Source organism: Cucurbita moschata, unplaced genomic scaffold, assembly GCF_002738365.1.
Source record: "Cucurbita moschata cultivar Rifu unplaced genomic scaffold, Cmos_1.0 Cmo_Scf00021, whole genome shotgun sequence".
Lineage (NCBI taxonomy): Eukaryota > Viridiplantae > Streptophyta > Magnoliopsida > Cucurbitales > Cucurbitaceae > Cucurbita > Cucurbita moschata.
The window spans coordinates 2,143,882-2,168,075 of NW_019268537.1; the positions used below are offsets into that span (position 1 = coordinate 2,143,882).

At 37.7% G+C, this 24,194-nt stretch overlaps 4 protein-coding genes across 9 annotated transcripts; 3 read left to right on the plus strand and 1 right to left on the minus strand.

Moving 5' to 3' along the window:
• Positions 1-1,244: 1,244 nt before the first annotated feature.
• Positions 1,245-4,081, minus strand: LOC111458880 (F-box protein At1g49360-like). Its single transcript, XM_023101737.1, has 2 exons — positions 3,813-4,081; positions 1,245-2,808 (listed from the first exon to the last, which is right to left on the minus strand). The coding sequence occupies exon 2, from the start codon at positions 2,772-2,774 to the stop codon at positions 1,503-1,505; it is 1,272 nt and encodes a 423-aa protein (XP_022957505.1). The 5' UTR covers positions 2,775-2,808; positions 3,813-4,081; the 3' UTR covers positions 1,245-1,502.
• Positions 4,082-5,310: 1,229 nt separating this feature from the next.
• Positions 5,311-9,046, plus strand: LOC111458879 (probable protein phosphatase 2C 15). Of its 2 annotated transcripts, XM_023101736.1 has the most exons (9): positions 5,311-5,562; positions 5,711-6,020; positions 6,243-6,414; positions 6,520-6,673; positions 7,100-7,163; positions 7,258-7,365; positions 7,456-7,581; positions 7,676-7,905; positions 8,534-9,046. In XM_023101736.1, exons 2-9 carry the CDS (start codon positions 5,802-5,804, stop codon positions 8,757-8,759), a joined length of 1,299 nt encoding a protein of 432 aa, XP_022957504.1. In that variant the 5' UTR covers positions 5,311-5,562; positions 5,711-5,801; the 3' UTR covers positions 8,760-9,046. The 2 variants fall into 2 exon arrangements, with proteins under 2 accessions (XP_022957504.1, XP_022957503.1); XM_023101735.1 differs by having other exon boundaries at positions 5,311-6,020.
• Positions 9,047-10,796: 1,750 nt separating this feature from the next.
• LOC111458878 (probable leucine-rich repeat receptor-like protein kinase At1g68400) lies at positions 10,797-13,507 on the plus strand. The gene is made up of 2 exons (XM_023101733.1): positions 10,797-12,280; positions 12,755-13,507. The coding sequence occupies exons 1-2, from the start codon at positions 10,933-10,935 to the stop codon at positions 13,411-13,413; spliced, it is 2,007 nt and encodes a 668-aa protein (XP_022957501.1). The 5' UTR covers positions 10,797-10,932; the 3' UTR covers positions 13,414-13,507.
• A 1,863-nt stretch (positions 13,508-15,370) lies between these two features.
• Positions 15,371-23,270, plus strand: LOC111458876 (zinc finger protein BRUTUS-like). 5 transcript variants are annotated; one of them, XM_023101728.1, is made up of 14 exons: positions 15,374-15,846; positions 16,259-16,468; positions 17,069-17,263; positions 17,346-17,716; positions 17,907-18,132; positions 18,658-18,826; positions 18,936-20,144; positions 20,232-20,406; positions 20,490-20,711; positions 20,783-20,920; positions 21,407-21,641; positions 21,752-21,811; positions 22,688-22,759; positions 22,825-23,270. In XM_023101728.1, exons 1-14 carry the CDS (start codon positions 15,547-15,549, stop codon positions 22,951-22,953), a joined length of 3,711 nt encoding a protein of 1,236 aa, XP_022957496.1. In that variant the 5' UTR covers positions 15,374-15,546; the 3' UTR covers positions 22,954-23,270. The 5 variants fall into 5 exon arrangements, with proteins under 5 accessions (XP_022957500.1, XP_022957497.1, XP_022957496.1 ...); XM_023101731.1 differs by having other exon boundaries at positions 15,779-15,846; positions 16,107-16,468; XM_023101730.1 differs by having other exon boundaries at positions 15,828-15,846; positions 16,082-16,468.
• The last annotated feature ends 924 nt before the right edge of the window (positions 23,271-24,194 follow it).

Below are 24,194 nucleotides of genomic sequence, written 5' to 3' on the forward strand. Positions count from 1 at the left end.
TTTTTTTTTTTTTTTTTTTTTTTTTTTTTTTTTTTTTTTTTTTTTTTTTTTTTTTTTTTTTTTTGGTAAAAGGAAATGAAAAATTGAAAATCTCCTTTTTCGTTCCAAAAAAAGTAATTTTTCTTCAAATGAATATTCGGTTAACAAATTCTAAGTAAAAGCTACAAAAATTCAGCTCCGAAAGTTGTAATTACAATTAATTAAATATAAGGACCAAAATAATAAATAAATGGAAGTACAGAGAGAAAAATGTAATTTTCAATATTTAGATTTAGACGTAGAGGCCTTTGAGGGTGAACTCCCGCCACACGCAAATTCCAAAAAGTGTAATATTGGAAAAATAGAGGGACAAAAGAGAATAATAAATCTGAGGCGGAGGAGATCTGGAACGTGGTGTTTGGATGGACCACTTTGAGCCACGTGTAGGGTTCGATTGAAGCAAACGTTACGTTTATTATTATATTTATTATTATTGTTATTCTTCTTGTGATTATAAAAATGGATTTAAGGATTCAAAAAAACGAAAAGGAAAATGAATAATAGTTACTGGAAGCCACAGCTATTTATTTATTTATTTCCAATCATTTAATTAAAATTTTCAAATTTTTATTTATTTAAAATCAATAACTCATTTACGGCTAGCAGATATTGTCATATTTGAACTTTCTCTCTTTGTCCTTTTCTTTTTCGGACTCCCTCTAGCAGATATTGTCCTTTTCTCTTTCGGGCTTCCCGGACTCCCTCTAGCAGATATTGTCCTTTTCTCTTTCGGGCTTCCCTCTAGCAGATATTGTCCTCTTTTGACTATATTGTCCTCTTTGGACTTTCTCTTTCGAGCTTCATATTGTCTTCTTTGAACTTTCCCTTTCCGGCTACCACTCAAAGGCTTTAATTGTCTTCTTTGGGATTTCCCTTTCGAGCTACCACTCAAAGGCTTTAAAACGTGTCGGTTCTTGTTAGATGAAGGTTTCCACACCCTTATAAATGGTGGTTTGTTCTCCTCTCCAACCAATGTGGGACATCACACAATCGAACTCAAATGTACGATTCTGGTTGAGCGTTTTTTTAACACACCGTCAACAATGTTAGACATGATGAACAAGCGAGACGATGGGGAATTAAGAAAAAGCTCTATCAGTACAAACATAAACGTGTCTGTTATCCTCTTTCCCAACAACTTCATTCCAGGATCATTCAAAAACTTCATTCCAGGATCATTCAAATGGACAGCCATGGCACTGCTATTTCAACACTAAGCAAACATCGCCCTCAGCATTTCATATATAGATATATGTATATAAACAAAATAAAAAGCATATACAAAACACAACCACTAATCCTACACAGTTCTAAACGCTGTGCTTGAAGCTTTTCAACAATTTACATGTAAGGCGTGTACATTCTAAATCACTTGACACTACCCAGAAAAAGAAAACTTCAGCTTCTTTCATTGCCAACCATCTCAAAACCCAGTACTACGTACTAACTAGTTTGGATGTCAATCACAAATTATGTCGATATCGATATCGATATCGATTTGTCTGTCTAGCAATGTTCTTGCTATACCACCATAGAGGTGCTGTGAACCAGGTGGGTGCCCAATTGTCGCGGTTACCACGGAAACAAAAATTTCCATTCATGTCACTGTCGATGTGGAAGGCTCCCCAGTCTTTTCGTGAGGAGTTGTCGAGTCCAAAGAAAGAAGATAATCCTTTCAAATGATTAGAATCCCATTCATTCCACCAAGGAGCAACATCATCATTGGAGAAATATATACGGTTACTGATACCAATCCCAAGTTCAGATGAAGAAAGAGATCTAGAACAACATTTGCCCAAAAACAGAATCCGATCGTCGAGATAATCGACCTTTTCCCATGACATCTGACCAAGATCGAGTGAATATATCTCAAAATTTATTGTTTCACGTATAGCATCAGGTTTCTCGCTGTAATACCTACAGACCAGCAAAACCTCCCCTGAGGAATCCACAAGATACTTCAGCACATGTTGACTGTTAATTTCCAGGCTTCTAACTTCATGGAACTGTGCTTTGATCTCAGAGATAGATGTAGCATTTTCATCTTCTCTAATATTGGAAACGATGCTTGTTGCATCAAACTGGAAAATGTTACCATCATTGCAGAGAAGAAAAAGACTTCCACTACAGAAGATAGCATCTTCGAAAGGCGTTCCTTCGAGTCTATACTTGTGCCATACTTTTGAGCCTTGAATCCAGAAGGCAATTTCACGATTCTGACTATGAATGGCTGCACAAATTGTGTTTTCCTCAGCGGGAGACCCTGAAAGAGCCATCTTGTGATAGAAGTTCCAAAGATTTGGCAGGTTAATCCTCTTTGTAGAGAAGGGGTTCAACAAACTGACTTCAAGAGAATAACAGCCAAGATCCTTCACCAGTATTAGCCAGTCCTGAAAAGATCCCCAAACGTAAGCTCCGTACGCCTCAAGAAGCTCCATTTCCCAACTTTGATTGTCTAGCACGCTAGCACATGTTCTCATCTCTCTATCTTTTTGACCTGACATCAAAAGCCATGGAAATCCACCCCTCTTCCAATTTGGAAGTTCAGCAAGGATATTGCTCCACTGCTTACAAACACTATCGACTGACATGCAATCCACAAGAGATAACTTCTCAAAGATCATGACAAGAATATCACGAGGAAGCCCTGCCCAATCCATAGCAAAATCTCCCTGTCCATCCTTCAACTTTCGTTTTTTCCTCTGCCTTTGATTCCTTCTTTTACACTTCAACATTTCCCAACATTACTATTCCAAGTCTATATTATATCTGTAAGAATACGAACGGTTTTATTAAACTTTCGAGAAAATAACTAATGAATGCTACATATTGAAATAAGTTGAGGATAAATCTCAAACAATTTGTTAGACATGAAAACAGCATTGAAGAATGTAAAATGCTACATTAAGAGTTGAATACTCTTACTCGCCGCCAAAATTCAATACAATGGTTCATTCCAAATGAGCAGAAGACAAATGAAAAGGTTCAAATGTAAGACGTTGTTGTTAATCTAACCAGATAAACAAACGTACATGGACCTTCAATATCACTATATGTCCCTTAATCTCACCAAGATGTAAGTGGAAAATGGCCCAAACAATCAGTGAGTATAAATGTTCATAAAACGAAACTCCCACATTTTGGAATGAATTCATAAACGTCAACCACCAGAGTTAAATGCGATCGGAGCTTGTTTATGTTAGGAATCACAACCCTCACAATGGTACGATATTGTCCACTTTGAGCATAAACTCTCAAAGCTTTACTTTGGGTTTTCCCAAAAGTTCTCGTACTAATCGAGATGCATTCCTTACTTATAAACCTATGATCACCTCTCCCAACAATCGCTCCTCAGTCTAAAGCAAGGGAAAGGTCGAAGTATGAACTGTTACTCGTTTCTTTAGATTGGGGAAAAAAAGAAACATGGTTTCTCCAAAATCCATGGGTGTTGGAGATTAAATCAAGTGAAGTAACTATCTCGTCCAACAGTATATCTGATCCAAAGATTTACAATGTGAAGATCGTAGCTAGAAATAATACAGCACGAGCTCACAAAAACCAAATCCCCAATACTTCATTCTCTTCTTGTTTTTCAATAATTTCCCACTAAAATTACACAATATCCCATACAATAAACAAAGTCCATTCGATCAGAAACAGGAAGGATACATGCAAATACAGCAAACACATCGCTTCGTAACACCCATTACTTCGAAGCATCAAACACAGAAAGACCTAACTAGATAGGCACAGGGTGAAGAAATATGACAAACCTAAGGATTCTGGGCGAACGAAGTGGGAAGCTTCCGGTTCCCTCGCAGGAAGAAATTATGAGAGGCGACCCTCAATTAGAATCCACTCGAAGAAATCAACGATCGCTGATAGCAAGAATTTTGTATGATCAGAACTCGGAAACAGAGCAGGATCGAAGGCAAAATAGACCCATCTCGGCTCCCACTGAACTTGATTCTTGCCCCTCCACAGTGCGCAGATAATTCTAGACGCCAATGACTCGGGCGGGCGGGCGCGCGGGTCCTTTTTGTTCGACCATACATGGCAGACGAGATTAACAAAATTTATATATTGGGATAAATTACAATTTATAAATAATAATAATTACTGTTTAATAGAACTCAAATCATTATTAAATTTATACTAAATTAACCCTAAAATTTTGTATTTTATCTAAAATTATCGGGAAGCAACCAAATTAATAATGGCATATTTGAGGCAATTATTAGGCATGCATTAAATCATCACATGCTAATCTGTTTAATTTATGAAATTTATATTATTAAATCCAAAATTATTATTTTAACAAAAAAAATTACTTTTATTTACTTAATCCCAAATGACATAAACACCCTTCACTTCTCGAAATTCGCGACCTTATTTTATTTTTTATTTTTTATTTTTTATTTTTACCTACTCATCCACTGCCATTTATATTATATGTTCACTTTAAGCAATGTTTCCACAAAATTTTAAAAAGACAATAATTGATGTGGTATTAATTTTTTATTTAAATAAAATATTTTGACTACTTATTGAATTATATTTATTAAAATACTCTCAAACTATGGTTAATTATATTATAAGAAAAGCCTTTTTCTCTGTTTTTATTGAATTAAACAAATTATTAAGTTTAAAATTTTAAAATTTATAATTATTCATTTGAGATTTTAATAATCCAATTGATTCTTTTTTTTTTTCCCTAATATTCAATTAAGTGATGTTAAGTGCAAGATTAAAGAGGCAGTGGCACGTGCTGCAGCAAAGTCCCAGAGATTTCCACGTCAGAAAAAAACATGCTCACTTTTTCCTCACACGTGTCGGCCTTTTTACTGTTTTCAAACACCGTACCATGCAATACCCTTTTCTCAAACTTTTCCAAATTTATTGATAATTATGTTTTTTTTCTCTAAAATGCAAAATAAATAATAATAACAATCAAAATTATATGGCACTGTAGAAAAAAAACACTAAAATGCCAAAAATTGTGTTAGAATTCATAGGCCTAATTTAGGGAAGGATCAGAATTTATAATAAAAGAATACTTTTTCCATTTGTTTAGGGTACGTAGCATAAAACCAAGAGAGCTTGTACTTAAAAGTGGACACTATCTTAGGAGCCGTGTTCGTAAAAGATTTAAAATGAGGCATTTGCTGAGTTAATTAAAAAGGAAAAAGAGATTATGATTGGAAGGTTGAAATTAGCAGCAGACGTCATTGATGAACTAGAAATTGTTAGTGGGTTTGTAAAATTTGGATTTCACTGTGTGCAATAGTGATTGATGAAGGGGTTTTCCAGTTGAGATAGAAGCATTTTGAGTACCTGGAAAAGCTTCATTTTCCATACCCAACAAAGGGTACTGAAATTTAAGAGAGTCGGTTTGGGGTTTGGCGGAGGAAAACGTCGAGAAGCTGACCTGGGTTTTGCCTACAAATCTCTATTGTTTTATTATAATCGAGTATCTTTGTGGGGATCCCTTTCATTTCTAAACAATTTCCTGCTTCTAGATATGTAATCTTTTACAGTTCATTCCTCCTCATCTCTACGCGTTTCCCTTTCCTTTCTCTGTCTTATTCAGATCTCTTCTCTTTGTCTGTTTGGATCTCTGTCTTCTCAGAATTTTACAAACCCCATTAAACTAATTTCTTCAGAGGTTTAGGAATCTGTGAAGAATTTTGGTCGCTGTATTCTTGCCGGATTGTCGATCGGATCAAAATCTTGGGCCCCGGAGTTTATTTTCTGGGGTGTCGATGGCTTCCAGAGAAGGGCAGCGGCGGCGTCAACATAATCACAATCTGGTGCCTCTTGCTGCTTTGATCAGTCAAGAGGCGAGGAGCGAGAGGTTGGAGAAACCGAGTGTAAGATATGGGAATGCAGCGCAGTCTAGAAAGGGGGAAGATTATTTTCTCATGAAAACTGATTGTCAGCGACTTCCTGGGAATCCTTCATCCACTTTCTCTGTTTTTGCTGTAAGTTCTCTTCCTCTTGTTCGGATTGCTCTGGTTCTTTTCCTGAACTGTACGAGTTTCGCTGGATTTTTCAAATGGGTTGTAGTTGATCTTAAGAGAAACCTTTTAAAATTGATGGATGTTCATATGTTTGGATATACATGATCTTATAGCTGGTATCTCTTGAGCACTGGAATTAGGATTTTATGTTGCTTGATCACTATTGGGTTCTACCTCCTTCAGATATTTGACGGACACAATGGAAATGCTGCAGCAATTTTCACGAGGGAACATTTGTTGAGTCATGTCTTGGGTGCACTTCCCCGTGGCCTCGGGCAGGAGGAGTGGCTTCAAGCTCTACCACGAGCGTTGGTTGCTGGATTTGTGAAGACAGACAAGGAGTTTCAGAGTAGAGGTGTGTGAATTGTTCACTGCCCTCAAAGATTGGTCATTTGGCATAAATGCTTTGTACCATCTGATCTATAATCATTCTTTGATGCTTGTTCTGAATGTTTTACAGGTGAAACTTCTGGAACTACAGCTACGTTTGTGATCATCGATGGATGGACGGTGACAGTAGCGTCGGTTGGAGATTCCCGGTGTATTTTAGATGCTCAGGGTGGTGCTGTCTCTGCTTTAACGGTTGATCATCGGCTTGAAGAGAATGTCGAAGAGTATGTTTCCTTTCCAAATCCACTGCTATCCCTTTTGCGAGATCCCGCATCGGTTGTGGAGAAGATGCGTTTTAAACCCGTGAGGCTTATGACTATACATAACAGGATAAAGCAGACAATTTCTGCTAGCGGTGGGCTTGGGCTGTTACAAATGATATTAGAGCCAAACAACGAGCGGTGTGCCAGCGAGGACGCTGGCCCCCAAGGAGGGTGGATTGTGAGATCCACATCGGTTGAAGAGGGGAACGAAACATTCTTTATGAGGGTGTGAAAACCTCTCCCTAACAAACGCGTTTTAAAACCATGAGGTTGACAGTGATACGTACCGGGTCAAAGCGGACAATATCTATTAGCGGCGGGTTCGGGCGGTTACACCTTTCCATTTGCTTCGTGCTAACTGGCTGAGTGATTTTGGGGTCGATGCAGGAGAGAACGTGTGACTGCAAGTGGTGGGGAAATTGGAAGATTAAGCATTGTTGGTGGTGCTGAGGTGAAGTAATTGTAGCTGTTGACCAGATAAAAGCATCCTATAAGTTCAAAGAACGTTGTTTAATTTCCTTTCTATATTTTCTTGAATGTTTCAGATCGGCCCGCTCCGTTGTTGGCCGGGAGGCTTATGCCTTTCTCGATCCATTGGAGACATGGATGTCGGGGAGTTCATAGTTCCAATTCCGTTCGTGAAACAAGTAAAGGTATTTACACTATTCTCATTTGGAACTTATTTCATTTTGTTAGGAATCACGAATTTAACGTCTCTAATATATCTCTGCTCGTGTTCTAAGTTATCAAACGCTGGTGGGAGGCTAATAATTGCTTCTGATGGCATCTGGGATGCCCTATCATCAGATATGGCTGCAAAGTCCTGCCGTGGACTACCAGCAGAGCTAGCTGCTAGGCAAGTTGTGAAGGTAATTTAAGCGATTTTCAATTGGAAACTTCAGTTTCCAGCATCTTTTCTTCTTAATGCAATGGTTTGAAGTTTCATTTCCATGATCTGTTCAGGAAGCCTTGAGAACAAGAGGCTTGAAAGATGATACAACGTGTATAGTTGTAGACATAGTTCCTCCAGATAATTCATTACAGTCTTCCTCTCCCCAGAAGAAACAAAGCGTACTCAAATCTCTGTTATTCAGGAAAAAGTCTCACAGTTCTAACAAGCTATCCAAGAGCCTGTCAGCAGTCGGTTTCGTCGAAGAATTATTCGAAGACGGCTCCGCCATGCTTGCTGAAAGGTTGGCCATACAATTTTCTTTGCTGTTAAAAGTCACCCTCAACGATTTTAAAACGCGTTTGTTAGGGGAGGTTTCCACACCCTTATAAAGAATGCTTTGTCCTCCTTTCCAATCGACGTAGGATCTCACAATCCACCCCCTTCGGTGCCAGCATCGTCGCTGGCACTCGTTCTCTTCTCTAATCTCAGTGGGACGTCCTCCATCCACTCCCCTTCAGGGCTCAGCGACCTCCTCGCTGGCACATCGTCTAGTGTTTGGCTTCGATAACTATTTGTAACAGCCCAAGCCCATTACTAGTAAATATTGTCCTCTTTGGGTTTTCCCTTCAAGGTTTTTACAACATGTCTGGGACATGTTCCACACTCTTATAAACAATGTTTCGTTCTCTTTCCCAACTGATGTGGGATCTTACAACTATGGGCATAGGTTTGAATATGGTAATTGTCATTACACTGTAATCTCGAGTCTTCTCGATGAACATACCTCGTGTTTGTCCAATGATTGTTCGTCTGCTGCACTGTACTTCAATTATCGATTTGATTGTCGGATCGTTTTACAGAATTTTTGTGTGACATGCACATTTCATTTAGAAGAATGAATTAATTGATATATACATATGTTTCTGCAGGCTGGGAACTGTAGAGTTGAGTGGATCTAAACACGGCACACCCGGACTGTTCTCTTGTGCTGTATGTCAAATAGATCTTGCTCCCAGTGAAGGCATCTCTGTTCATGCTGGTTCCATCTTCTCCACCAGCTCAAAGCCATGGCAAGGGCCTTTCCTTTGCGCCGATTGTCGAAACAAGAAGGACGCCATGGAAGGAAAGCGTCCCAGCGGTGTGAGAGTGGCATAGCTCACTTCCATTTATTATATTAACTCCTTGGTTCTCTCTCTTCTTTGGATCTACTTCAACGGGTCGAGTAGCTCGATACAGATGGGTCGAGGAGCCAGAAGTACATAGCTAATTATTGAAGCCAAGCTAAAGACTTGAACTAAACCAGAAATTGAAATTTGTGCCTGTATATTATAAAGCCCTTTTTTATAATTTGTTTATTTTGTTTCTGAATCAAAGTTTATAATCTTGCCTTCTGCCTATAGCCAGTGTTCGGAGGAATTGAATGATATAAGTTTATTTATTTATTTATTTATTAAATAGCAATTTTATTGGCATTTTGGGCCGCCATGTGGGCCATTCCTTAAGAAAGCAGGCTGGTTACTGGACCAAACCAAGGATGGGCCCAACTAAAAGGTGTTTTGGGCCCCCAAACAAGAACCAACCCGCCCAATGTCATCATGAAAAATGGATATATATACTATTTGTTTGGTGGGAAAAGGGAAGGGTATTATCGTCAGAAAGTAAAAGCTTAAAAAGGAAAAGTAGAAAAATAAAGCTATACTCTGTGCAGCTTCCAAAGAATACTTGTCTAAATCATCCATTCTTTTGACCTTCCTGACCCTCTTCTATTTATTTATTTATTTATTTATTTATTTATTTATTTATTTATTTATATAGAGATATTGTTAAGAATTGTTGGGTGGATTCCACGTTGACTAATTATAAATAAGAAATATTATCTTTATTGGTATAATATTTTTTTTAAAAACCGAAAGTAAAGTCATAAGAGCTTTGTTATATTATTAAAAATGTTCGTGATTTCTAACATGGAATTGTTCGAGAGCAGCATGTAATAAGATATAAATAAGATATAAAGGTGTGAGATTTAAACTATTATCTTAATGGATTAAACCTTGATTAAGTTTTATTATTTGATAACTTTAGGGCGGAGGATAAAACTATACGTTGTAAATTTATAATATAGTAATAGATGCTTTATGCCTTTCTTTTAAATAAAATAAGTAAATTAAAGTATGCGAATTTAACACACTCACTTTAGCAGCTACGGTCGGAAATATTAAAGAAAGCAGTCGAAATAATTGAATGCAGCTTTATAATATTTATTAATTACGAATAATAGGTTAAATGAGGAATCAAATTAAAAGGTTGGAGGTGGAAATTAGCGAGGTTCCACGTGGGAAAGGATTGCATTCATTTCAACGCTCTCGAAATTCGCCACGCGCGTCAGAGTCTCGTGTTATGTACGGATCATCAGGAGCTTCGTATGATTTCGGAGCGTGATTCTCACGCTGCCCTAAACTGCATTTGCAGTCTTTTTAAATTAATTTCCCGCGGGGAAACGTGGTATTAAATGAACTACTATGTATTAAAATTTATAAACTAAATCCTCTGTATAGTTAACTTCATACATCTTCAAATATTTTAATTTTGATAAAGGTATTAGATAGACATTAGTCCCTCTGTTTTGATTCTTTTTTCAACCAAATTCTAATTTTCCCTTTTTTAACTTTTGACCTCGTAATCAAAATATCAAATTTAATTAAGATTTGTCGTAACTATTTAAGTAACTATTTAAGTTCTTTCGTTCTAAATTTTTCTAAATAATCATAATTAAAGTAATTTTAGTAATGAATATATTCTTATTTCTGTCCTTTATTTTGAATAAATTATTTAATTTAATCTAATTTGTATTTATCATCTTATTTCTCACTTATGGATAATTTTTATATATTTTATCCGTGGGATTAATTTTAATTTAACCGATTAAAGTAAATATTTTCAATTTTAAATACTTTATTCACGTGTGCGTAAAATTAAAATTTCATTACGAATTTTTTAAAAACAGTATTTATTAAGTCACTAAATTATTAAAAGTATCTAATTTTAAGCCAACGGTAATTTTGTAGGAGAGAGGGGTGTTGTTGTCTTTTCGGATAAATTTTATCTCCCAGTTAATACAGCAGACATTACAAGCTTTTTCAGTTCTCGTACGCGAAGGGTCCAGTAAAAAAAATATAACTTATTTGCAATATCGCCCCTTTACTTTCCATTAATTACACCCTTGTCACATCCATTTCAGTTACTCTTCTTCTCGCGTCTTCTTTTTCCTCTGCGTCTAAAACTTCTTCTTCTCCTCCCCCCTCTCTCTGAGTTTTGTTGCAGAGCAGCAATGGCGGCGTCCACTCGGCTGTCGCATTTGGCTCTCTATATTTGCTTACTCCACTTTACATGTCTTTATGCGTCTTCGAATGTAGATTTAGACGCTCTAATGGCGTTCAAAGCGGCGTCTGATAAAGGGAATAAGCTCACCACATGGAACTCTACCTCTAATCCATGTGCTTGGGATGGAGTTTCTTGCCTCAGAAATAGGGTCTCGAGGTTGGTTCTTGAGAATCTTGATCTTACAGGCTCTATGGCTCCTCTTACTGCTTTGACTCAGTTACGAGTGCTGAGCCTTAAGCGGAACCGTCTCTCTGGTCCCATTCCCGACCTCTCCAACTTCACTGCTCTCAAACTCGTGTTTCTATCGTACAATGAATTTTCCGGTGACTTCCCGGCTTCTTTTCGGTCTCTCGTCCGGCTCTACCGCCTCGATCTTTCTCACAATAACCTAACTGGAGAGATACCGGCTTCTGTTAACCGTATGACTCATCTTCTCACTCTCCGCCTCGAAGATAACCGGTTTTCAGGTTCTATTTTGGAACTGAACCTGCCGAATCTTCAGGACTTCAATATTTCAGCGAACGGTCTCTCTGGCGAAATCCCCAAATCGTTGTCGACGTTTCCTGAGTCTTCTTTCGCCCAGAACTTGGGTTTGTGTGGTTCCCCTCTTCAGAGCTGTAAGAGCATTGTCAGTAATCCAACGGAACCTGGATCCGAAGGGGCAATTGCCTCGCCCATTACACGGCCGCGGAACCTCACTGTTTCATCTTCTCCGACTTCCCTTCCCGGAGTTTCACCTGAAACAAAGCCGGAAAATACACACCATCACAGCACTGGAAAGATAGGTTCTCTAGCACTAATCGCCATAATTCTCGGCGACGTTTTGGTGCTAGCAGTGGTCTCGCTTCTTCTCTACTGTTATTTCTGGAAAAACTCTGCTGACAAATCCCGAGACAGGAAGGGATCGTCGAAGCTTCTGGAGAGCGAGAAGATTGTTTACTCTTCTAGTCCATTTCCAGTCCAAGCCGGAACAGAGAGAGGCCGGATGGTGTTCTTCGAGGGAGTCAAGAAGTTCGAGCTCGAAGATTTGCTTCGAGCCTCCGCGGAAATGCTCGGTAAGGGTGGGTTCGGAACTTCGTACAAGGCGATTCTCGACGACGGCAATGTGGTGGCGGTGAAACGGCTGAAAGATGCTCAGGTTGGAGGAAAACGAGAGTTCGAGCAGCACATGGAGGTATTGGGAAGGTTGAGACATGCTAATATTGTAAGCTTGAGAGCGTACTATTTTGCAAGAGAGGAGAAGTTATTGGTATATGATTACATGCCCAATGGCAGCTTCTTCTGGCTTCTTCACGGTATAATTTTCATCAAACCCATCATTACAATGCCTTTGATTCTTCTGAGTTTTCATATTTTTAAACCATTTTGTTCATAGTCTAAGAACAGTGTTCATCCATTTTGTTCATAGTCTAAGAACAGACATGGATTATGTTTTAGGGTTTATAATTTTGTGTGAATTCCCAGACACAAGAGAGCAATAGTTATATGGCCGTATCGAAAGTGTCGCATTAGTAGCAGCTTATCTGCGATTTTGGAATGTGGATTTTTAGAATTCTACTGTTCATAGATGACGGAACAGAGTGCCATGCCCTACCAAATAAATAATTCTGTCTTTACTTTATCTGCTCGCCCTTTATTTAAATTGTTTGATTTCGTTTGTTTTCCATGAAAATGACCTGAAAGGATGAGATTGAGATAGCCCATTGATTGTTCTCAGTGGCCCGCCCATTTGTCCGTAGAATAGTAATGGTTTTTTGACCGTTTTACAGGGAACAGGGGTCCTGGACGGACGCCGTTGGACTGGACGACGAGGTTGAAGATTGCCGCCGGAGCGGCTAGAGGACTCTCCTTCATTCACAACTCCTGCAAGTCCCTCAGGCTCGCCCATGGCAATGTTAAATCCACCAACATCCTTTTAGACCAATCTGGAAATGCTCGCGTCTCTGATTTCGGATTGGCCCTTTTCACTCCCCCTTCCACTCCTCGATCCAACGGTTACCGGGCTCCGGAGTGCGGTGAGGGTAGAAAACTGACACAGAAGGCGGATGTGTACTCGTTTGGGGTTCTTCTCCTCGAGCTGCTTACTGGAAAGTGCCCTTCCGTTATGGAGAATGGCGGTGGATACGGCGGCGTGTTGGATTTGCCCCGGTGGGTTCAGTCGGTGGTGCGAGAGGAGTGGACGGCTGAAGTGTTTGATTTGGAGCTGATGAGATACAAAGACATCGAAGAGGAAATGGTGGGGCTTCTGCAGATCGCCTTGGCCTGTACATCGGCTTCGCCGGATCAACGGCCGAAGATGAGCCATGTGGTGAAGATGATTGAGGAGCTCCGAGGGATGGAGGTGTCGCCGTTCCATGACGGAACTGACTCAGTTACAGAGTCGCCGTCAGTTTCGGAGGGGACTTGCGGCGGAGGAGCCAGCCAGTAAACGACGGTGGGATGAGGTTGTTTCTAAATTGTTATTAGCAATAGCAGCCGAAGTAGTAGGAGCGTGTATTGTACATTAATTGGTTTTTTTTTTTTTTTGTGCCTTTTAATTTTAATTTGGTTTCATTTCGTATTCGTAATAAAAAAAAAACGTGTTTAAAAATAAGATTTTCTAAAATATGACGGTGAATATTTAAATAAACCATAAATATAATCCAACCAAACCAATACTAATGTTTTGTTAATAAAAAAATTCAAAATAATATAAATCAACTTATTTAAAAACCACATAAAATTATTATAATAAAATAAATTCATCTTATTATTGTTTCTTAAAATTTAAGTTTTTATTGATAGGAAAAAAAAACATTATTCCGACAAGGAGCTGTTTTAATGACATTGATCATAATAATTTAGACAAAATTCAAAATTAGGTTACAATCAATGTATTCCTATCTTATGTTATACACCAATAATTTCTTATTCAACAAAATACCACTATTAATTTTATAGCATTTATTATTATTATTATTATTAAAATTTTCGAGTAATTTACTTATTAGGCAAGATCCTTCTTAATTTAGATAAGACTCAAGTTTTCCTAGGGGAGGCTTGAAAAAACTTATCTCTCGATCTCTTTAAAGAAAAACCAAGGCACCTCGTTCTCTAGTTACCACTCGAGAGCACAATTTCTTTATCTATGCATTTAACCTAACAATTTAAATTAATTTTAACCTTTCCCTAGTGACAATTTATTATTACCAATCTCTTTATTTTAAAGTAAAACAGTAATTTAATAAAAATCTAATTATTCAACTATATATATGTGTGTGTATATATGGGGTAAAGTGAGTGGGATAATGAACATTGGAAGTGGGCACAGACATGTAGCAGAAAACGAATCTCGAAACAAAGCATGAAACGTGCTTGGCTTTACCACCATCTCCTCTACTCATTCTGCGTGCCCAACGCGAGGCTCGCACCGTCGCCCATTGGTCTCCACCGCCGCCGTCACCGCCGCCACTACCACCACCACTTACCAAACTAAATCCACTACTCTATCCTTTTTCAAATGCCTTTCGTTTTTTAATCGGCACTCCGTCGTGATTCGAGCTTATAATATATTTTAATACTCCATTACCGGAATAATCCATGGACCTTGGTTAGGCCGAGCCTTTTTCGTGTGGTGGATGCTTACGTGGACACACCCCCATGCCAAGTTCGTGCTCCACACGTGCGTGTGCGTTCCACGTCCTCCCCTTCCCCGGATAAAATTAATTTCCTCAACTTTACTTAAATTAAAAGTTTGGTTTTTTAATCAGCTTTTAAAATTTTAATTTATTTTATAAGTCATTTTTTAGGTTAAAATGTAAATTTATAATTTCCATGTCCATCCATAAGGCAGAACCTGACTCTCCACATATTGTCTACCTTGAGCATAAACTCTCATGGCTTTACTCTGTGTTCCTTCAAATGGCCTCATCCCAATAGAGATACTATTTCTCACTTATAAACCCATGATCATTCTCTAAATTAGCCGACGTGGGACTTTTATCGTCCAACACCTCCCCTCAAATAAAGTGCACCTCCGCTTAATCGAGGCTCGACTCTTTTGGAGTCTTAGTCATTTTTTACTGCCTTTGAGGAGGCTTGGCTCCTTTTTTTGGAGTTCTTTGTTTGATATCTAAGGATTTACCAATCTATTGGCACGACTAAGTTTAGGGCATGACTCTGATACCATGTTAGACGAACACGACTCTCCACAATAGTATGATATTGTCCACCTTGAGCATAAGCTCTAGTGACTTTGCTTTTGACTTCCCAAAAGGCCTGATCGTAGAGTTAGTATTCCTTACTTATAAACACAAGATCATTCCCAATGATGACTTTGATTGTCCAACACAAGTCTTTGGTCAGTGGTTGACACGTAGGCCACCACCAAAAGTGTGCCTCGGCATCCGATTTCTTCTTCTGCTACAAAACAAGGCAGGAAATATTCCATGCCGGAAGCACAGCAGAGTTGCTAGCAATTGAATTGATACCACTCCGACCATAGCTTTTGGAGGTTTAGAAAGGGCCATACAAGTCTCTGGAAATCCGAATTCACCGATCCACGTACATCATTTACTCCTTGATGTTGGTTACGCTTACGGCCATTCATAACAGCCACGCTGGTGGAGCCGTCGCCGCTATGGCTGATGCTTCTCCGGTGAATTCCTCAATGGAATCATGTTCCAGAATTGTCGCTGCGGAATCTCCGATTCTCATATTTGTCTTCTTTCACAAGGCTATACGTGCTGAGCTTGATCGCTTCCATCGCGACGCTATTGAATTCGCTACCAACCAGCAAAGTGGTGGCGATATTGGACCGTTGTTGCAGCGCTATCACTTCCTTCGAGCTGTTTATAAGCATCACTGTAACGCCGAGGACGAGGTTTTTTTTTCCTTTTCTTCTCAGTTTTACTCCTTTTTAGTGAATGCTTGTCTCAATGGCCGCCGATCCCTAGGAGAATGGGCTTCTTAGTTTTTCTTGTTTAGTTTTCATGTTTATCATTCATCTGTACTGGGCTATTTCACTCGCTTACCTTACCCATATCTTCCAGAAAAAGAAAATGATAAAGAAACCAATTCTGACCGTGACGATGAGCCAACTTGACAAATTTGTGAAGTCGAGTGGCGTTTTTGGTGTAACAGGTGAAGAATGGGAGATGTGATTTGTGTTTGGCATCAGTGAAACTGAACATAATCTCAAGTCTAACAGCTAAATTTTGATTTATTTGCAATCTTCTAAGAAATAGTTTGGGGGGTGGAACGTGGGGAAACCTCAAATACATTTGAATTTGTAGGTCATCTTCCCGGCTTTAGATTTGCGAGTGAAAAATGTGGCAAGTACTTATTTCCTTGAACATGAAGGGGAGAGTGTTCTGTTTTGCCAATTGCTGGAGCTTCTGAATTCTAATGCGTTGGAGGAAGGGAGCTATAAGAGGGAGCTGTCATCTTGTGTCAGAGCTCTTCAGATATCAATATGCCAGCATATGTTCAAGGAAGAAGAACAGGTAATTGTTTGACGTGACAATGATAGCTTAAACTTGTCTTAATTCTACGTATTTTGATTGCTTGATATCAGATTCTTTTCCTATTTGCTGAAAGAATATAAGAACAAGAGTTTTGGACGGAGGAGCTAAAACTTATCGGGTCATTCTCCCTTAGCTCTATGGAGGTCAAAAGGCCAAACTGTTATGGATAATCAAGTGTTTAATATTTAAGTCACTGAGAATCATTCATGCCTGATGGTACAAATACATGGTGTGTGAGATCTCACATCGATTAGAGAGGGGAACGAAACAATCCTTATAAGAGTGTGGAAATCTCTCCCTGACAAAGCGTTTAAAAATCGTGAGGTTGACGGCAATGCGTAATGGGCTAAAATGGATAATATCTGTTAGCGGTGGGTTTGGGCTTTTAAATGGTGGATGCCAAATAGAAGGGCGAAAAAGTACTAGGATCCAATATAAGAGTTTTTAACATACAAGTAGATAAAATTCTTGATAGCAGTGTTAACTTCATTAAGATGGCTTAACATGTTGCCTGAAATTTAAATCGGTATTCATTCGAGTATCCCTACTGAAAATATGAGCTTCTATGCAAATTTGCAGGTGTTCCCGTTACTTACAGAGAAGTTTTCTTTTGAAGAACAGGCATCATTAGTATGGAAATTTCTTTGTAGTATACCTATTCATATGCTGGAAGTCTTTCTTCCGTGGCTCTCTTCCTCTATTTCTCCGGATGAGCTTCAGATTATGTGCAAATGCTTGAGCAAAATTATCCCAGAGCAAAAGCTTCTTCAGAAGGTCAGAGCCTCGTCTAGTTAAATATCATTTCTGAGGAAATTTTCAAAGAAATGGAGCTAATTTTAATTTTTTTGAAGTGAAGATAATATTTTCCTGGATGGAGGATGCAAGAACGACTCGTGCCAATCAAAGTTTGTATGACGAAAATTTAGACTTTCAATGTCTAGGTTCTCAGATTCATGATCTTATATGTAGACCAGAGAAGGGGAATGACACTTCTGAATCAGCTAGAATTGGTAAAAGGAAATACATGGAGCAAAGCAATTTTACCTATTCTACTGTTTCAATTGCTTGCCCCATCAATGAAATATTATATTGGCATAATGCTATAAAAAAAGAACTAAATAGCATTGCTGAGGCAGCTAGGGACCTACCATTGTCTTCTGATTTTTCTGAGTTGTCTGCACTAAAGGAGAGGCTGCAGTTTATTGCAGAAGTCTGCATCTTCCACTGGTACTCAATTCTAGCTCTGTGTTTTCTAGTTTACTCTATTAAATCTAAGATTCTATAATGATGTATTTATTTTGAAAACCATTTCCATGGAATTGATCTTTACGACAAACAATTTCATCACTTTTTCCCCTCCATTTTTCACCGACCGCTAGTGTTTTAAAAGTGATCGTCATCTTTCTTTCTGGTGCAGCATTGCTGAGGATAAAGTTATATTTCCTGCTGTAGATGCTGAATTATCTTTTGCTGATAAGCATGCAGAAGAAGAAATTCAATTTGATAAGCTTAGGCACTTGATAGAGAGTATCCAAGCTGATAGAGCTAAATATTCTTCTGCTGAAATTCATAAAAAGTTAAGTTCTCATGCTGATCAAATTATCAAGACCATCCAGAAGCACTTCCATGATGAGGAGTTGCATGTGAGTGACAGTTTCCTGTAACTAGATCACTGTCTTCCTTGTTACATTGCTGGTATCTTTATTATATGTCCTATATCTATTTTAACTTTATTTATGTTGGAAAAAAGATTCATTTGAAATTTTATAGTTTTTCAAGTAAGTTCAAGCCCAATTCACCTTTATGAACTCCTGGCTTGGCTCTTTACAAGCTAAGGTCCCTAAGAAGGTTCAATTACTTAGTTGGGTGCTCCTAAAAAAGCTTCATTTAGTGACACATTAAGAGCACACCAGGGTTTTGTTTATTACGTCAAATGTGTTGCCCTTGAGGACTTGATCAAATGAATGTTAACCAAATTATTATCCTTCCACTCCATCAATTACATATAAAGAAAAGGGAAATAACATACATACTTCTTGATGAAAGAAATTATGTGCTGCCACTTTGATTGAAAGGTTACTTTCTAGAATCTTACTTTGTCGTTTTATCCGAGGAGTTGCAGAATTTTCCCTTTTTTCATCATTATGTCGTTTTATCTTGACATCTAGGTTCTTCCACTTGCTCGGAAGCATTTTGGACCTCAGAGGCAGCGAGAACTTCTGTATCACAGCTTATGCATAATGCCCTTGAAATGGATAGAGCGTGTCTTACCTTGGTTGGTAGAAACACTTACTGAAGAAGAAGCAAGATCCTTTCTTCAGAATATGCAAATGGCAGGTTCAGTTTTAACTCTAAATATATGACATAGTTTAAATTTGTATCAGTAATCAAATCAAACGAACAACTAATTTACCAGTGTCTTAATTACAAACACTTTATTTCGCAGCTCCAAAGTCGGATCATGCACTTGTTACACTATTTTCTGGTTGGGCATGCAAAGGTCATCCCAGGAGCCTTTGTTTTTCTGCAAGTGATCTTAGCCATTGTGCTGAACGGATATCGACTGGAAATGAAGAATCATGCTCCTCCTTTTCTTCTGCCAATGAAAAACCTTCTTGCATTCAGGCAACTGAGTGTGCCAGGCCATCCAAATGTGAGAAGGAAGTATGCCATGGAGACTTAAATGGCCGTCTTCCTTTGAAAAGCTCAAGCAAAAAACGTCAGTTCACTCGCTCGAAAAAATCTGCTTGTGTCCCTGGGTTAGGAGTGGATGACAATAATTTAGGAATGAGATCTCTGGCAGCAGCAAAATCATTGCGTTCTTTGTGTTTTGGTCCCTATGCTCCTTCTCTCAACTCCAGTCTTTTTAGTCTGGAGAATGATCCAATCTCCTGTGGCAGTGGTTCTAAGTCACGACCTATTGATAACATATTTAAATTTCATAAAGCAATAAGCAAAGACTTGGAGTTTTTGGATAATGAATCTGTGAATCTCGGTGACTGCAATGATACATTCTTTAGGAAATTTTGCGGTAGGTTTCATCTGTTGTGGGGTTTATATAAAGCTCATAGTAATGCAGAGGACGATATAGTATTTCCTGCATTAGAATCAAAAGAAGCTCTTCATAATGTGAGTCACTCTTATACATTAGACCACAAACAGGAGGAAGAGCTATTTGAAGGTATTTCTACTGCACTTTCTAAGCTTACAAACGTTCGCAGAGACTTGAATGGTAAGAAAAACTGTAACGATTCAAATTGGATCATGTCTCATACCTCTGATATTGATGATACTGTGAGAATGAATATTGAGCTGGCAACAAAGCTCCAGGGCATGTGTAGATCAATCAGAGTGACACTTGACCAACATATTTTCCGTGAGGAATCGGAGTTGTTACCGTTGTTCCATACATATTTTTCTGTGGAAGAACAGGATAAAATTGTTGGTAGAATAATTGGTACTACAGGTGCTGAGGTCCTTCAATCAATGTTGCCTTGGGTAACTTCTGCACTTACTCAGGAGGAGCAGAATAAGATGATGGATACATTGAAGCAGGCAACCAGAAATACAATGTTTAGTGACTGGCTAAATGAATGGTGGGAAGGCCCTGCTACATCTCCACATTATATGGAATCTGTCAGTCATGTATCTGGAGGTTTGTATTGAGCAAAGTCAATTATTGTCTAATAACATAGACAACAAAGCACTATAGATATATTTTTTTTTCAATTCTACTTCTCAGGTTCTGATTCCCATGGCAACTGTGACCATAAAAATGATTCGGTTTTCAAGCCTGGATGGAAAGAGATTTTTAGGATGAATGAAAATGAACTTGAATCAGAAATAAGAAACGTTGCCCGGGATTCAACCATTGACCCTAGGAGAAAAGATTATCTGATTCAGAACTTGATCACCAGGTTGTTATTACTTTACGAACTTTATATAACCATATATCTAATCTGCAATTCACTATTCTGATAGATTAATGGGGGTATGTTAGTCGCTGGATAGCTTCTCAGCAGATGCTACCCCAAGCCACTGCAGGTGAAAACTCAGATGCAAAAGAACTGATTGCATGTGCCCCATCATTTCGTGATCCCGAGAAACAGATTTTCGGGTGTGAGCATTATAAAAGAAACTGTAAGCTTCTTGCAACTTGTTGTGGCAAGTTGTTCACTTGTAGTTTCTGTCATGATAAAGTCAGTGATCATTCGATGGACAGGTAGTTGCATCTTATTTGCTTGATTGTATGGATATCCCATGATGTATTTAATATGTTTTATTTGTTTGCAGGAAGGCTTCAACTGAAATGATGTGTATGCGCTGCCTCAAAGTTCAGCCTACTGCATCTGTTTGCTCAACACCAGCCTGTGGTGGTCTCTCTATGGCAAAGTTCTACTGTAGTATTTGCAAACTTTTTGACGATGAAAGGTGCACATATCTTCCATCACATTATCACTGCCATGCTCCTCATTGAGTGACAAGATTATAATCATTCTTGTGCTTTGTGGAGTTTAAAGGGAAAACTAAAAAGGAATTCAACAGATCACTAATATTATTAATATTGAGTTATGGGTTCTGAATTTTGTAGAAGATACTCCGTTAGCATTTTCCTTATACGTTGATATCAACGTCATGGGTATAACTTGTCATCCAAAAATATATTAGTATGTTTTCTTCATGCACTGGATCATTATTGAGATTTAACAGAAAAGATGATTTGTTGTTCATTTTTTGTGCCTGAACTTCGTAAGCATCTCAAATCAGCAGAGAAGTGCAAGGAGTTCTTGTTATTAGCTTCAATCATTTTGGCTGGGCTACATTTAAACCTCTCTCCTCTCCCAGTTTATGAAATTGATAAACTAGATGTTTTATCTGTTGAAGTTTCTTTGATATTTCTTCACTTATTTATTTCAGGGAAGTCTATCATTGTCCCTTCTGCAATTTATGTCGTCTTGGGAAGGGACTTGGTACTGATTTTTTTCATTGTATGACATGCAACTGTTGTTTGGCAATGAAGTTAGTTGATCACAAGTGCCATGAGAGGGGCCTAGAAACAAACTGCCCTATTTGCTGTGATTTTTTGTTCACGTCTAGTGAAAGTGTTAGAGCTCTCCCTTGTGGCCATTTCATGCATTCAGCTTGTTTCCAGGTCTATTTCTTGGATTCTTTGCTTTGGTTTTGATCTTTTCAGAAAAATGTCAACTTGAGAAGCTATTTCAGTGGACAGTGTTATATCTTTTTTTTTGTTACATGATGCAGGCTTACACTTGTAGCCACTACATATGTCCAATATGTAGCAAGTCCTTGGGAGATATGACGGTATGAAATTTTCTTTACCAAACAAGCGCATGATACATTCATTATTTTTTTAAAGTGATCCTCATGTTTATGATGCTTTCATACAACGTTATTCAACGAATCTATCTTGGGGCGGGGGGCGGTGGCGGGTGGGGTCGTTAGTTTTCATGAGCTTGAATCAATGATCAATGTATTATGTCGACCATTTGCTTAATGAACGCTAATTCTTATATTTGGCACACAATAGTCAAGATCAAGGTTGATTCATCGATGCATTTACGCATGAATGAGCATGTGAAATTGAATTGAGGTATTAAAAATTCGAACAGTATGTAGAGTTTAAAGAGCTTGCAAGCCTGATTAGAAAGTTCGAGTGTAAATGCTTCTAACATGTTTGGTTATTAGTGAGAGCTATTATTGTTGCAGCCCAAACCCACCGCTAGCAGATATTGTCCTCTTTGAGTTTTTTCTTCTGAACTTCCTCGTAAGGTTTTTAAAACGCGTCTAGTAGGGGGAGGTTATGTTTAGTTCCCCTCTCCAACCGATGTGGGATCTCACCATCCACTCTCCTCTTCGGGGCCAGCGTCTTCACTGTCGCTGGCACATTGGTTGGTGATGGTAACGAAACATTTCTTATAAGAGTGTGGAAATCTTTCCCTAATAGACACATTTTAAAACCGTGAGACTGACGGGATACATGACGGGTGAAAGCGGACAATATCTACTAGCGGTGGGCTTGAATTGTTATAGCTATTCTCTTCCACTTACTTGCTACATTCATCCAATGGGAATTGATTCTCTCTCTCTACATGATCTTCAGCTCATATGAAGTTAGTGAGCATTGATAACAGTGATATGTATGTCTGAAAATACCATCATTCATGTTATGTTATACAGGTATACTTCGGCATGCTTGACGCATTACTGGCATTGGAGGTACTCCCTGAAGAATACATGGAACGCTGTCAGGTAAACCTCACTTTTCTTGCCTACCCTCTAAATTTGTAATGACTGAGCGAGTGAGTATCGGTCAGGACATATTGTGCAATGACTGCTCCAACAAGGGGAAAGCGCGCTTCCACTGGCTGTACCATAAATGTGGGAATTGTGGATCTTACAATACCAAGGTGATTAAGGTTAGTTCAAGCTCCACACAGCAATGAATTAGTAAGCGTCAGCGCCTCTTGCTGTCTACTCGTTTGTTTAAGTGTGGCCTTATGGCATGGCATGACAACAGTAGAAGGACAGCATTTTGTATGGTTTTCATAATGGAAAATGGAAAGACAAGTGTAAATTAAGGGAATTCAGGAGTGCTGATTGATCTAATCTAACACAGTTATTTAGTGTTGTTGAGAGGTGGAAAATGAAAGGATCCAAGGAATTATGTTTGAGAGTGAAATGGGTAAATGTATATTTTTGGTTCTAATTCATGCAACTAATTCCTTATAATCAGAAACAGAACTCTTGCCTTTTTTTTTTTTTTCTTAATCGCTGCAATTATTTTGGATTTCATTTATTTGTGTACTTGTAATTTCAACCTTCCAAATTGAGTCTATATATTTTAAATAAATTTTAAAATTTGTCATTCAAAGTTGTTAAATAATGATATTACTTTTCATGCAAGAAAATATATTATCTTACTATATTTGAAAAAATTATAAATGGAATGCCAGCAAATATTATTTAAAAAAAAAAACTAGATTAATAAAAATACCTTGACCATTTATTTAAAAAAATACCCTAAAACTAAAAAAAAACAATACCTTTAGAACTTTCCGTTAGTTTAAAAATAATCTTACCATTGATACCACATTCAAAAAATAATTATGAACTTTCAAAAATAATATTAAAAGGGAGATAACTTTTTAGAACTTTAAAAAATAATATTAAAAAGAAAGATAATTTTTGAGGCGCTGACATTTTTTAATAGAGATGAAGGATGTTAATACTACATTTAAAATTTTGTAGATATTTTTTTTAAGCATAATACTAACTATAATTATATTTATGAAATTTTTTAAAAATGGAAGAATAGCCATAAAACTTTTTAAATTTAAACGTAATGTTGAAACCATGTTTAAAGTTTAAAAATATTTTTAAAATTAACTACTAAGAGTATTATTAAAGTTTTTAAAAAAAAATTTAAGGTAAAAATACAAAATTTAGGAATTATTTTTATTATTATTAATAATTTAGTGTCTGAAAAAACCAACAACAATAATAATAGCTTACATTAGTTCCAAAAATCACTGAAATTGTTACTAATATATACTCAGGAAAAAAACATTAGATGATAATGATGAATATTTTGTTTTCAATTTTAGACAATAATTTGGTTTTATTGATGTTTTGGTACTATCATTAAGTAAAAAAAAAAAAAAAAAAAAAAAAAAAAAAAAAAAAA